Source organism: Ricinus communis, chromosome 6 (genome assembly GCF_019578655.1).
Source record: "Ricinus communis isolate WT05 ecotype wild-type chromosome 6, ASM1957865v1, whole genome shotgun sequence".
Taxonomy (NCBI): domain Eukaryota; kingdom Viridiplantae; phylum Streptophyta; class Magnoliopsida; order Malpighiales; family Euphorbiaceae; genus Ricinus; species Ricinus communis.
In genome coordinates, this window is record NC_063261.1 from 26,624,400 (window position 1) to 26,640,240 (window position 15,841).

Here is a 15,841-nt window from a genome sequence, read left to right on the forward strand (position 1 = left end):
CATCATGCTTGGAAGAATAGAGTTCACGAACAGCTACTGGCTGGATTCCTTCCGGGGAAAGATTGTTGTACTAATAATCTCTTAAGTTCAATCGGTTGTGTCATTGTGCTAATAGCAGATTTAAATGCTTACTTCTCTTTTCTCACCTAGGTATTTTTGCAGTATGTTGCATACTAATTTTTATGTGTAAATAATATAACTTTTTTTAATAATGCGAGTCTAAGAATTGAAATTCATGATTTTTAAATTAAAAATATTTTAAAAATCTATCCATCGTGTAACTAGACAACAACACATTAATATTGGTTCAGATGCTTATTTAATGATGTAAAAAATTTAAGAGATTAGCTTTTTCTGAATATTTTCAGCATAAATATTAAACTTTTGGATGAATTGGATTTTCTGAATATTTTCAGCATAAATATTAAACTGTTGGATGAATTGTAATGACCCGGATCTATTTCACATGAAAAGATATTTGATTTTACCTCCATAAAGATTTGTATTTTTTCCACTTGATGCATTTATAGTTTCGAAAGTTTCATCAAATTCAATATGTTTCATCAAATTCAACATGTTTAACTTTATATTGTTGTCATCTTAAAATCTGCTTATCTAAATATATATATTTTTTAGGCTAAATTGTTACATGTCTACTAGCTTTTATCTGATTCATCATCGAAAAACACATTTATTAAAGGGGTTATGCCCTGCTACCCTTTGTAATAACATAAATCCATATCTTTGTAATGACCTAGATTTTTATATCAAGTGAGAAATTGTCTATTTTGGTTCCCAAAAGCCTTTGCAATTTTATCCTTCTGGTGAACTTGACAATACAAAAATAAAAATATATTATCACCACCAATATATAGCAAAACTCCGTGGGTTATTAGAAGTCAATAATTGGGGCATAAACAGTAATCGCAAAAACCTTATATAAGGACCGACATAACGTGATTTTACATATACCTATCACTTTGACGAAGCAACAAGATCACCTTTAACTCAGAAACAAACTAACTCCAACTTGGGCAAAATTAATTTGTTATACCTTGCGTGTGACAGAACTGGCCTGGTCAAATGGCATCTATGAGGCCACTTTGACATTAATATAGGCACATATTTTTAAATATCAATGTACTCTTTACCTATAAATATCAAATGGCAAAGGAAAACAAAGTCAATGTACTCTTTACCTATAAATATCCCCATTTGTCTCTCATGGTTCGTACAATAAAAGGAATTACATATTCAAAATTCCAATAAAAATGCATATTCTTGCAATATTTTTCCTCCTAGTGTTAGCCTTGTTCACTTCCTTTGAAGTTTCGGCACAGCCATACAAAACTTTAGTTACATCCATCAACAAAGACAGCAAAACTCCTCTCTATAGCATCGAATTACAGGGCCAATATGTTATCGACATAAATGCTCCATTCTTATGGTACACTTGCCAAGGGCAGTGGTTTATCTATCCTATGGGCTGCTCATCTTTGGAGTGTATCAATGGCCGCACTAACCTCTTCTGTCCATCTGATAACATTTATAGTGATGGCCAGTGCCTTTGCACAGTCACTCCTGTTAACCCAGTTACCAGTTCTTGCTCTTCAGCCCAATTGACGTACAAAAGCATTATCGTGGCATGGACAGCTGGTCGTAACCCTACTGTTTCGATCAATTTCAACAACATCTATGTTTCCTGTGCACCTACATCTCTCCTGCAGTCTCTTCCTGAAGGTTCTTCCGGTGTAGCTGGCCTGTCCTGGAATCCATTGTCTCTTGCAATGCAATTTACGTATCCTCATCTTGAATTGACACATATGTTTGCAATGTGTCTGCCTAGTACATCTGGTGCGAACGGGGTGATTTTCTTCGGCCAAGGTCCTTATTTTCTTCATCAGGTTGAGGTCAGCAGCGTACTAGCTTACACTCCATTGTTAAGATTGAACAATTCGGAAGAGTATTTTATTGGAGTCAGTGGCATATCAATTAATGGAGAGAAAATTAAATTTCAGTCTAGCACTTTTGAGTTTGATCAACTAAGGAATGGTGGTGTTCAGATTAGTACTATAGTTCCTTACACTACACTTAGGAGTGATATATACAAAGAGTTTCTCAAGGAATTTTCAAAAGCCACAAAGGGTATACCTCGAGCGCAAAAAGTGGTGCACCCTTTTGATCTATGCTTGGTAACTGGGGAAAATGGTTGGAGACATGTGGGTTTGAGTGTTCCTGAAATTGATTTAGAGCTAGGCGATGGTGCAATTTGGAGAATTTATGGAGCAAACTCTTTGAAGCAAGTTGAAGACGATGTGGCTTGCCTCGCTTTCATTGATGGAGGGAAGTCTGCTAAACGAGCGGCTGTGATTGGGTCATATCAAATGGAGAACAACTTGTTGCAATTTGATTTAGCAGCTTCAAGATTAGGATTCAGTTCTTCGTTGTTATTTTATAACATCACTTGCTCTAACTTCAACTTTACTACAATTTGAACTTCAGGCTATTTAATTCTGAGGAATAAAGATAATTGACTGGCTAGCTAGCTAGGCTAATTTTACATAGTTAAACTTTAATTGGTTTCAAATTCATGTATGCTTTGCTTTCAGTTTTCTCAGTCTTTCTTTTTCTTTTTCTTCTTACTTTTACTTTTTTGGTATAATAAAGGATGATGAATTATTAATGTTATCTTTTGTTTTATTTTAAAAAATATTCAAATATAAAGAATTAAATATTTTATTTAAGTCTCATATATTTTTTATATTTTATTCTTTATTTATATTTATTTTCATAAGAATTAATAGTTTTAATTTCTCTTTTTTTTTTTATAAAAAGAAGTTTTACCAATTAAAAAATAAAAATTATAAATATCAATTAATCAAGTGTATAAAAACTTTTAATGCATTTATTAAATACTTAGCTCTTCATATATAGATAGCCAAATCAACTCTCCATTTTATATTTAAAAAATAAAGAGCATATTAAAATATCATTTTATTATATAACTGTTTAAAATAAAAAGATTGACATATATAAAGAGTCTCTTAAAAATGCTCTTAAGCATATACTTGAGTCTGTCGTATTTAAATACTCTAGATGTGATTTCAAAATGAATTATTGTTTCTAGTGTAGTTTAAGAGTAATTAACTTTGTTAAGTATAGGCTAATAATAGAAAATTAAAATATTTTTATCTAATTTAAATATATATTTTTATATGCACCAATCAATAAATAATTGACACAATTATTAATTTTAAGTAATTGAGTATTTATCACTCATCTAATATTAAAATAAAAATCACTTCACTATTTATTGCGGTCAATGGCTTAGAAAAGAAGAATGAGTACACTTCATGGATCATTTCATTTCAATGAAAATTAGAGTTACTATTGCTTTCATTCTCAGAAACTTCCTCCGCAATCTGTGCTTGGAGCTCTTTAACCTGTCCTTTAAGCTGGCGAATTTCACCGGCGCTGCCATACACCGGGTGTCGAATTCTTGCATTTGCTTCATAAACCATGCTGCTTATTGCATCTGCTCTTTCAAGCACTTGAAAATTTTCTATTTTTTCTTACCCACATTTTCTTCACCACTCTATCCACGGCAATAAGACCCATTTACTCCTTTCGTTTAAGCACTCCTTATAGGACACCACAATTTAAGAAAATATTTATCTACACATCAATCGTCTAACCCCTACCATCCTAATTATGAATTCTCAAAAATTCATAAAATTTGGGAAAGTGGGGAATTTTCTTTTTAATGACTCTATCTATCATGTTAATTATTTTTAGAAAATAAATTATATAAATTTTTATTGAACTTTACACATTTTTAATTATAAAATTGTAATTTATTTTGTTTTAATAATTTAATCTTAATTATGTCTCAATTTATTCATTTTTACAAATAAAAAATTGATAATGCAAAAATAACTAGAAATAAATATGACTTTTCAATTACTTATTGGTAAAATGACTAAATTGTTTAAATTAAATGTTCGACAAGATGACTAAATTATTTAAATTGAATGTTCGAAATGAAACAAATTAGAATTTTATAACAAAAAAAAATCAAAATTTAGTGATATTTATAACTAAATGAAAATAAGTCGCATTATCAAAGTAAATAAAGTAATTAATTTAAATTAACTATAAAATTTAATTTAAACATTTAAGATAAATTCTACTAGGTGATATAGTATTACTAGTTATTGTTTAAATATTTAATGTTGCTATCAATTGTTGGCTATCATCTTAAATTTAAATTACAATATTGCTATAAATATTTAATTTTTGGTCGCTATTTGGTCGTAAATTTAGAACAAAATAAATTTGGTAGTTAAATAGCGACTACTTTAGTATAATAACTAAAAATAGTGTCTAAAATGCTGTTTTATAGTTACATGATATTTAATTAGAACAACTCACATATTAGCAAATAAAGCGGTGCTAAGCATTTTTTTATTACTTTCTCTTTATTTTTTCTCTACAGATAAAATATAAGTCATTTTTTTATGGAAAAAATAATTTCATTGAGAAGAAAACATCAGCAATAACAAAAGGCCAAACAGATGGTGGGACATCCTCCGTATTAATTTGTTCCCCACTCAAGTGGTGGGCTAAAGCAGCTAACCTATGAGCAACCAAATTACCATTTTGTCGGACATGAAGATGTCTTCAAGAATTAATTGTTGGACGCTCCTATCAGAGTTGGCATTTTGCAAGCTTTGAATAACCATATAGGAGTCACACTCCAAAACAGCATCATAAAAGCCACAGTCCCATGCAATTGATAGCCCATACAATGTGGCAAGGGCTTCAGCTACTTCTGGATCATGCATGTACTCAATGTGCTTGTGAGCAGACATCATAACTTGTCCAATCTGATCACGAATTATTACCCCTAAACCAGTAGACTTTAAGCTCTTGAGTGCTGAAGTTTCTGCATTAATCTTGTAGATCCCTAGAGCTGGTGGACACCATTTGACGGGAATGGGATTATCGGCAGGGGCATTAGATCTCATATTGGCCTTCAAGTCTTCATGAAACTTACGACTGACCTCATTTAAGCCTTCAATTCTAGGTCCCCATGTATCAATCTATTTCTCGAGAACCATATATTCCACATAATAATCACCGTCTGATCACCCGATAATGAACTAAACAAAGCTTTAAATCAGTCAATCATCGAGTTCGCTTACATCTGATCAACACGAAGACTCAGTGAACATGACAGCCACAGTAAGAGGGGTATATCTTTCAACGTGAGAAAATAACTCTAAAGAAGTGGTATATTTGTGAATATGAGAAAACAACCCTGTAAGAGTGGTATATCTTTCAACATGAGAAAACAACCCCAAAAAAGTAGTACATTTGTCAATATTAGAAAACATCCCCGTAAGAGGGGTATATCTTTCAATATGAGAAAACAACTCCAAAAAAATGGTATATTTGTCAATATGAGAAAATCACCCCGTAAGATGGGTATATCATTCAACATGAGAAAACAACCCCAAAAAAATGGTATATTTGTCAATATTCGAAAACAATCTTGTAAGAGGGGTATATCTTTCGACATGAGAAAAAGACCTAAAAAAGTGGTAAATTTTTCAATATTTGAAAAACAACCCGGCAAGAGGACAACATGAGAAAACAACCCAAAAAAAGTGATATTTTTGTTAATATGAGAAAACAAGCTCTTAAGAGGAGTATATTTGTTAATATTAGAAAACAACCCCGTAAGAGGGGTATATCTTTCAACATGAGAAAACAACCCAAAAAAACTGGTATATTAGTCAATATGATATAAGAACCCCGTAAGAGGGGTATATCTTTCATCATGAGAAAACAACCCCAAAAAAGTGGTATATTTATCAATATTCGAAAACAACCCTGTAAGAAGGGTATATCTTTCAACATCAGAAAACAACCACAAGAAAATGCTATATTTGTCAATATGAGAAAATAACCCCGTAAGATGGATATATCTTTCAACATAAGAAAACAACCCCAAAAAAGTAGTATCTTTGTCAATATGAGAAACAACACTGTAAGAGGGTTATATGTTTCAACATGAGAACACAACTCCAAAAAAGTGATATATTTGTGAATATGAAAAAACAACCCTGTAATCATGGTATATCATTCAACATGAGAAAATAACCCCAAAAAAGTGGTACATTTGTCAATATTAGAAAACAACCCCGTAAGAGAGGTATATCTTTCAACATGAGAAAACAATCCCAAAAACCTAGTATATTAGTCAATAGGAGAAAACAACCCTATAAGCGGGGTATATTTTTCAACATGAGAAAACAACCCCAAAAAAGTGGTATATTTTGTCAATAGGAGAAAATAACCCCGTAAGAGGGGTATATATTTCAACATGAGAAAACAACCCCAAAAAAGTGGTACATTTGTCAATATTAGAACACAATTCCGTAAGAGGGTTATATCTCTCAACAAGATAAAACAACCCAAAAAAAGTGATATATTTATCAATATTCGAAAACAACCCCGTAAGAGTGGTATATCTTTCAACATGAGAAAACAACCACAAAAAAATATAAGCGTAATTGTTCTTCTCTCTAATTTTCTTGTTTTAAATAAGCCTCTTTCAATGGTGCAAAGCTTAACTTTTTTTTTTATGGTGATTTTTTTTTAAGCAATTCTCAAAGAAAAAGAATGTGCTGAGCCAAAAAAAGAAAATAGGAGGGTAGTTACTTGATACAAAAAAATAACCTCTCTTTAATCTCTTTTATATTTAATTAAGTAACCACCCCACTTACCAATAATAACCCTAAAATTATATTATTATATGGATAGTGTAATAAATTTTATTGTATAATTTAATGAAGGTAGAGAAAAGGGCATTATCCCAATGGTCCAATTCATAATTAACTAATAACCATTATATTAGTTCATTTAATACTAGACCATATATTTAATTATGGGTCATTAATATAAAATTATAAGATGATTTCAACATTTTCCCACTTGACTTATAAGATGATTTCAGCATTTTAATCATAATTGTAAATGCGCTCCTTTCATTAAAATTATCAAAATCACCAACTTTAAATGAATCCAAACAATTGATTCATGGTGGTCACAAGTTATTTGATCGACAAGATTCCTTCCATGTATCATAAATTATTCAATCCATATAACTTTTATTAATATTATTTGAAGAATTTCATAATCTTCAACTTTTATATGTCATACTTTAAACTTTTCATGTACATAACAATACTAATGACATTATAAAATTATTTGCAAAAACAACATTAATTGAATTCATAAATATCAAATAAAATATTCAAGCAAACATTCACATGTACATGTTAATTGAAATCAAGTTAACAAGGACTTGTCTATAATGCCCATCCTTTCAACATGGCCTGCAAAAGCTATGGGCGCCAATCCCTTAGTTAATGGATCCGCTATCATTAGGTCAGTACCTATATGCTCAAGTGACACTCTATGTTTTCACATCTCTTCTTTAACCGATAGATATTTCAAATCCATGTGCTTAGCATCCTTGGAATATCTATCATTTCTTGTAAAGAAGACAGCTGCGGAATTATCACAAAACATTCTCAGCGGTCTTTCTATACTGTCGATAATACCTAACCCTGAGATAAAGTTCCGCAACCACAATGCTTGAACCGTGGCCTCAAAACAAGCCATAAATTCTACCACCATAGTGGAAGTAGCAATGACAGAATGCTTTCCACTTCTCCATGAAATTGTTCCTTTTGCTAGTTGGAACAAATATCCAAATGTAGACTTTCTAGTGTTTACACAACCAGCATAATCTGAATCCGAATATCCAATCACTTCTAGGTGATTTGATCTTCTAAATGTGAGCATGTGATCCTTAGTGCCTTGTAAATATCTAAGTACTTTCTTTGCAACTTTCCAATGATCCAAACCAGGATTAATTTGATAACGGCCTAATATTCCAACAGCAAAACTAATGTCTGGTCTATTGCATGTCTGAGCATACATAAGACTACCGACCACTGAAGCATAAGGAATGTTATCCATTTCGTTTCTTTCCAAATCATTCTTTGGACATTGCATTTTGCTAAATTTATCCCCCTTCTGAATTGGAACCTTACTTGATGAGCAACTTTCCATTCTGAATCTCTCTAAATTTTTCATTATGTATCCTTTCTGAGACAATCCCAACAATCTTTGTGATCTATCACGGAATATTTCTATTCTAATCACATAGGATGCCTCATCCATATCTTTCATTTCAAAATTACTAGAGAGATGTTTCTTTATATCATGTAACATACCCAAATCATTTGCTGCTAAGAGTATATCGTCAACATATAGTACTAACATCATGAACTTGCTCCCACTAACTTTGATATAGATACACCGATCAATAGTGTTCTCTACAAAACCGTATGACATACTGGTATCATTAAACTTAATGTACCATTGTCTAGAAGCTTGTTTCAAACTATTTATTGACTTCTTTAACTTACACACCATACCTTCATTACCCAAAGAGATAAAACTCTCAGGTTGATCTATATACACTTCTTCTTCTAAGTCACCATTAAGAAAGGCAGTTTTCACATCCATTTGATGAAGCTCTAAGTCATAATGAGCCACCAAAGCCATAACAATTCTTAAAGAGTCTTTCTTCGATACCGGAGAGAAAGTCTCTTTATAATCAATGCCATTTTTCTGAGTATAACTTTTGGCGACAAGTCTGGCTTTATATCTTTCAATGTTGCCTTTAGAATCCCTTTTGGTCTTAAAGACCCATTTACATCCAACTTGCTTGGATCCTTTAGGCAACTGAATCAAATCCCATACTTTATTGTCATCCATCGATTTTAACTCTTCTTTCATAACACTTAACCACTTTTCAGAATTTTCACATTCTATGGCTTCCTTAAATGAAACTGGATCTTTATCAATGCTTAAGTCACATTCATGTTCAAGTGAATATACCACATAGTCATCCAAAATTTTCGGTCTTTTATCCCTACCGTTCTTGTGGTATATTCTCCTCATTTACGACTTCAACATTTTCTATTGGCATTGAGAACATTCTCTATTGGTGAGTTTGGAATATTTACTTGTTGTTCTTGTATGTTATGTGACCGTGATACAACATAAGGAACGACAATTCTAGAAGAGATATCATGTGTTGGATTCTTTTCTATTTGAATCTCTTGAATATTCACCTTTCATGGTTTCTCACTTCCACTATTCTCAATGAACCTTGCATTACCAGATTCAACTATTCTTGTTGTATGGTTAGGGCAATAAAATATGTAGCCTTTAGACTTTTCCGGGTATCCTATGAAACAACCACTAATGGTTCTTTCGTCAAGTTTCTTTTCATGAGGATTGTAAATCCTCACTTCTGCTTGACAACCCTATACATGCAAATGCCTTAAGCTAGGTTTCCTTCCTGTCCACATTTCATAAGGTGTTACGGGAACTGCCTTACTAGGAATCCTATTAAGCAGATATACTGCCGTCTTTAATGCATGCATCTATAAAGATAAAGGTACATTACTATAACTCATCATGCTCATAACCATATCCATAAGAGTACGGTTCCATCTTTCACTTACACCATTTTATTCTGGTATATCGGACATTGTATACTGTGCATAAATACCCCGACTTTCAAGAATTTTTGCAAATGGACCAGGACATTATCCACTTTCATCATATTTTTCATAATATTCACCACCCCTATCCGACCTCACAACTTTCACTTTTCTATCTAATTGTCTTTCAACCTCATCAATAAACACTTTTAACATGTCTAATGATTGAGACTTTTCATGCAATAAATAGAGATAACAATAACGTGAATAATCGTCAATAAAAGTAATAAAATACTTTTCACCGCCCCAAGACGGAATATGAAATGGACCACAAATGTCAGTGTGTATTAACTCTAGTAATTTAGTACTTCTTGTGGCTGGATTCTTTAATATGTGTTTGGTTTGTTTACCTTTGATACAATCCATACACATATCCCAATCACTAAAATCTAGTTGAAGTAAAATCTCACTTTTCATTAACCTCTTTAACCTTTCTCTAGATATGTGACCTAATCTTTAATGCCATAAGAAAGCCGAATATTCATTATGTGCATTATGTTTACTACCAATATTATAATCAATATAAAATAAAGATTTAGTAAAATTAACATCAAAATTGACATGATATAAACCATCCATTAATGTACCACAATCATAATAGCACTGATGTTTATACATCGAAAAACAACCATTACCAATCTTAAAATGAAAATTACAATCATCCAACTTTGAAACAGAAATCAATTTCTGGCACATCTAGGAACATAGAGACAATTTTTAAGATCTAGACAACAACCGGTGTCTAGAATCAATTTATACGTCCCTATTCCTTCTATCGTGCCTTCATTCTGTTGCCCATATAAAGAAATTTTTCAGTTCTTTTTAAATTCTGGATTGAAAGGAATCCATGCATTATATGTGACACATGAGTAGTGGCACCAGAATCTAACCACCAAGTATTATTGGGCACTTCAATTAAATTTGATTCAAAGCATACAAAAATAAAATATTTACCTTTCTTTTCAAACCATGCCTTTCGTTTATGGCAATACTTTTTAAAGTGTCCAGGTTTCTTGCAAAAGAAATAAATCTTCTCCTTCTGGATTTGACCTTTATTCACCTTCAGAGGAGTCTTACCCTTGCTTTTCTATTTCTTTCTTGGCTTCCCTATGCTGTTTCTAGCCTCATTATGAACAGAAAGATGGATGGTGTGATCCTTCAACTTCCTTAATCTCCCTTCTTCCTAATTTAGCATAGCCTTGATTTCTTGTAAGTTCCACTTCTCCTTAAGTGTGTTGTAGTTTACTTGGAACAGTCCAAATTTAGGAGGAAGAGAGTTGATGATGAATTGTACGAGGAAGGACTCACTCACATTCATTTTCATTCCCTTAAGCTTGGCGGCTAAGTTGGTCATTGAGGTTACATGATCATGAATTGGTTTCGACCAATCAAATTTCTTTGTTGTGAGCTCATTCATCAGAGTTCCCATAATAGACTTATCAACAATGTCTGATTATGAATACTCCTTGATTTTCTTTATAAAATCCTTAGCACAATCTGTCTTGGGAATCGACGGCTTAACATTTTCTGCCATCGTCATTCTCATCAAGTTCAATGCCAACTGGTTTGATTTTTCCCAAGCCTCATAAGAGACTTTTCACTTTCAGAACTAGCCTCAGTAATTTCAGCAGGCTTTTCATCAGTAACCAGATCTAGGTCTAAATCCATTACGCCTAGTTGGAACTGAATCTGCTCGTTCCAGTCGGCAAAGTTCAATCCATTGAATTTGATCAATCCATTTCCTAATGCAAACATGTTGGTCATAGCTGCAAACAATAATACATTTTCACTTATTTAATATTTTGAGTTCTTTACATCAGACTTAAACATATAACAATAATCTACATATTTAAGTTCACCTTGGATGATTCTTAAATATATAACATTAAATTATAATAATTTAAGCAGAAATAACTTTAACAAATAATCAAACATATTCAAATAAACATGTATGTTATCTTTGGATATACATCCACATTTATCAAATATGTTAATAAATTCCTTTCATTTTTATTAATTATAATCAATGGTTCATCTTTGGATAACCTCCTAGATTTATAATTAATAATTTCAATTATTTCAATCATAAACTTTTATGTCTTTATTTGATTATAAATATTTGAAATATATTTAAATTATTTAAGTAGCCTTTAAAAGTTAAGTCACTTTGGTGACTATAACTATTACTTAAACACAATATCATATTTTAAAAATCTTTATAAGTTTAATCACTTTAGTGACTATAACTTATCTTAAATTAATCAAATCGATCATTTATATTTGATTAAATAATAATTTTTTATGACAATTAAACCTAAAAACATATAAATTATCAAAATTTCTATAATTCAAATTGAATTTGAATAAAATTTAAATAATTATGCAGAAGTTTGAATATTTTAATTTCATTCAAAATACTTTAAAATAATTTTAATTTTCTTTTATGAACCCTAATCTTAATCTAATTTAATTGTAATTAATTAGGCTCTGATACCAATTGTTAGATTAAATTATATATTTATACACTAAATCTAATCCTTAACATGTTTCTAAAATTACAAGAAACATCTACAATTAGCCATAATATCACAATTACGAATTAAATCAACACAATTCTATTAGGGTTCTAAATTCAGTAACATAAACATAATATATGAAACATACCTTGATCCACGGCTTTCTTGATGTTAATTCCTTAAGCGTAATTGTTCTTCTCTCTAACCATCTTGTTTTAAATAAGCCTTTTCTAATGGTGCAAAGCTTAGCTTTTTTTTTTTTATGGTGATTCTTTTTTAAGCAATTCTCAAAGGAAAAGAATGTGCCGAGCCAAAAAAAAAAAAGAGGAGGACAGTTACTTGATACAGAAAAAATAACCTCTCTTTAATCTCTTCTATATTTAATTAAGTAACCACCCTACTTACCAATAATAATCCTATAATTATATTATTATATGGATAGTGTAATAAATTTTATCGTATAATTTAATGAAGGTAGAGACAAAGGTATTATTCCAATGTTGCAATTCATAATTAACTAATAACCATTATATTAGTTCATTTAATACTAGACTATATATTTAATTATGGATCATTAATATAAGATTATAATAATAATAATAATTTTACAACAAAATTCTCATCCAGATATAACTTTGTTAATATCCCATCTGAGCTTCAAGCAAGTTTGATCTTGGCTAATACTTTGCTTTGAGCACTTGAGAAGAAAGTGAATTTTCATTATTTTACAGTCTCCATTCTTGCTTTGCCAATAATGCTATATTGAACCAATGCAGATTTTTGAACCGCAATCCTCCATCCTGTTTAGCAACACACATTTTATCCCACTTTAGTCAATGCATCTTATGATCATTATGCATGTGCCCCCACCAAAAATTCTCTATCATTTGTTGTATGTCCTCAGAAAAAAGTAATTGGGAGTAAAATGCAACTCATGATATAATTTGGAATCGCTTGAGTAATCGCCTTAATGAGCACTTCTTTACCTGCCCTTGATAAGCACTTCTCTTTCCAACCCGAAATCTTTTTCCAAAGTCTGTCCTTTATGTTGCCCAACCTCCTCTACACCGAGTAATTCCTTGATTGCATCTCTTGTTGGTTGCGCCATATTAGCACTGAAAAAAATCTCCAATTTTTCAAAATTTATTTTCTGGCTCGAGTCTACCTCAGAATTTTGTTTCAAATTTTGGCACTCCCTAATGTTTGCCCGAGCGAAAAGAATGCTATCATCTGCAGAAAATAAATGAGAAATCTTCGGACTAATCCTACAAACTTTCACCCCATGAATGTCATTGTTATGTATAACTTTCCTAATCATTGTGATAACCCTTCTTCACATAAGATTAATAAAGAGGGCGATATAGTTGACGAAGACCCCTGGTTAGTTTAAGAAAAGCTTTACATTGGCCATTAATAATAAATGAAAAAGAAGTACAAGACAAACAATTCATAATCAAAGTAATAAAATGATCAGGAAACTTCATCTTAATCATGATTCTCTAGAGATATTCCCACACAAGGCCTGACATCTCTTACATAGTTAACAAACTTAGTCAGTATATGCAACATCCTACAACAATTCATCTCTAAGGAGTCAAAAGAGTCTTAAGATATCTAAAGAGCACTAGAAAGAGATTTTACATTAAGCCATGCACTGCTCTAACTCTTCAAAGCTTTACTGATGCTGACTATGCATGTTGTCTAGATGAGATAAAATCAACAACTGGCTACTGTGTGTATCTTGGTAAGACTCTAGTGTCCTGGTCATCCAAGAAATAAAAGGATGTATCCAAATCAAGTGCAGAATCTGAATATAAGGCTTTAGCAGAAGCTACTTGTGAAATTATCTGGTTAGAATCATTTCTAAAAGAAATTTCCTTCTCTCCCATCTGCACCCCTGTCCTTTGGTGTGATAATCTCAGTGCTAGTGTTCTAGCAGCTAATCTTGTTTTCCACACTAGAACTAAGCATATAGAGGTGGATGTGCACTTTATAAGAAATAGAGTCTTAACAAAGAAGTTGGATGTCAGGTTTATTCCTTTCCATGATCAAACTGCAGATTGTCTCACTAAAACCTTATCTCACAGTCCATTCGAGTTCATGAGGGAAAAATTTGGTGTGGTTGAATCAGAGATATCCACCCCAAGTTTGGAAGGGAGAGTTAGAACCAATCCAAGAAAAGGGTTTGGTGTAACCTCCAAGGAAGCTCCAAGCTACATGTCGTCAGTGCACTGTCAGTAAGCATATCGTTCTTATCTATTAGTTGTCTTTATCTTTATTTGTTGTTATTACAATAGATCCTATGATGTTTCTTTGCTTTGTATAGTTACGTGTATGGCTAGGATTACTTCATTAATTAGGGCTTCTTGTATTGTCTTTACCATATAAATGAAATATTCTCCTCAGCTCAAGTTATGTTGAGATTTGTCCAGCCATTATCTTCATTTCTTCACTAGTTAAATCTTTTTGTAAGCAGATGGAAATTAACAGTAATGAAATTTCCATTCCATGTTGGACAAGTCTTTGGAAAAGCTTATCACTGCCGCAACTTGAACTATTGGTTTGGTTAGTTTTGCATGGTAAAGTGAATACAAGAAGTTAGTGAAAAGAGGAATTCTTGATCTATCCTTAAACATATGTCCTCTATGCAACTCGTTTCCTATAGAAGTCGAACACTTGTTCATTCATTACCGCTGGTCTTGGAAAATCTAGTCTAAACTGTTTGCTTGGTGGAACCAAGTATGGTGTATTCCTTTCTTCGTTTTGATTTTTATGAACAATAATAACAGTAAGTTTTAGAGTACAGAATGAAGATTAGCTTTGTTTGCGGTAATTTGGTCAATATGGATTGAAAGGAATAACATGGTGTTTAATAACACATCTCCAGATCATAACAAAGTGTTTAATCTAATACTTGTTTGGCTAACCTTCTGGATTCAAGCTTTTGATCCATCCTTTCCTTATTCAACAAATCAAATGTTGATTTCCTCGGAATGTATCGAAAATTGGGAGAAAGAAAAGCTCCAAAGACCTGTTACTTTATAGTGCCCACCACAAACTCCCTCCCTTAAATGGAATGTGGACGCCTCAGTTATAGGCAAACTGGGACCACTTGGTGTTGGAGGGATTCTTAGATCCCATGGCTGGATATTTAAAGCAATTTTTTCTTGTTCAATTAGGATCAAGGACTCTAATGAGGCAAAAATTATTAGCAACTCAAGGCTATCGAGCTCTCCAGCAATAAAAACATCTTATGCAACTCTTATATAATAATAGAATCTGATTCTTCAAATGCAATTAAGTGGGTTAATGACAGCTTAGATAATTGCCCATGGAAGTTAAGGGATTCACTCACCAAACTCAAACTACCCATTAGTCTGCCAAGTTTCGTTAGTTTATCTCATGTATATCGTGAAGTTAACTTCACTGCTGCCAGTCTAGGGAAATCAGGTGTTGCTCGAAACTCCAACTTTATTACATGGTTCTGAGTTGTCTGTGTAATTCAGTCATCTCCTACTGTATTGCTACATTGTGTTATATAATTTGGTCTGGATGTGTTTTGAACGAAACTAAGTTTGTTCTAGGAATAGCTTCTGCTTTCTTTTTGCTATGTAGATGATTATATCGCAGCTACTCTCAATTGGAAGTTTCGCTTACAGTAAACGGCTTCTCAGT

General features: G+C 32.1%; 1 protein-coding gene and 1 long non-coding RNA gene across 2 annotated transcripts; both read left to right on the plus strand.

Moving 5' to 3' along the window:
- The first annotated feature begins 1,237 nt into the window (after nt 1–1,237).
- Nucleotides 1,238–2,784, plus strand: LOC8288256 (probable aspartic proteinase GIP2). The gene has a single exon (XM_002529653.3). It carries the CDS (start codon nt 1,272–1,274, stop codon nt 2,493–2,495), a length of 1,224 nt encoding a protein of 407 aa, XP_002529699.2. The 5' UTR covers nt 1,238–1,271; the 3' UTR covers nt 2,496–2,784.
- A 10,440-nt stretch (nt 2,785–13,224) lies between these two features.
- On the plus strand, nt 13,225–14,969 carry LOC125370483. Its single transcript, XR_007216506.1, has 2 exons — nt 13,225–14,403; nt 14,643–14,969. It is a non-coding gene; the product is annotated as an uncharacterized LOC125370483 (long non-coding RNA).
- The last annotated feature ends 872 nt before the right edge of the window (nt 14,970–15,841 follow it).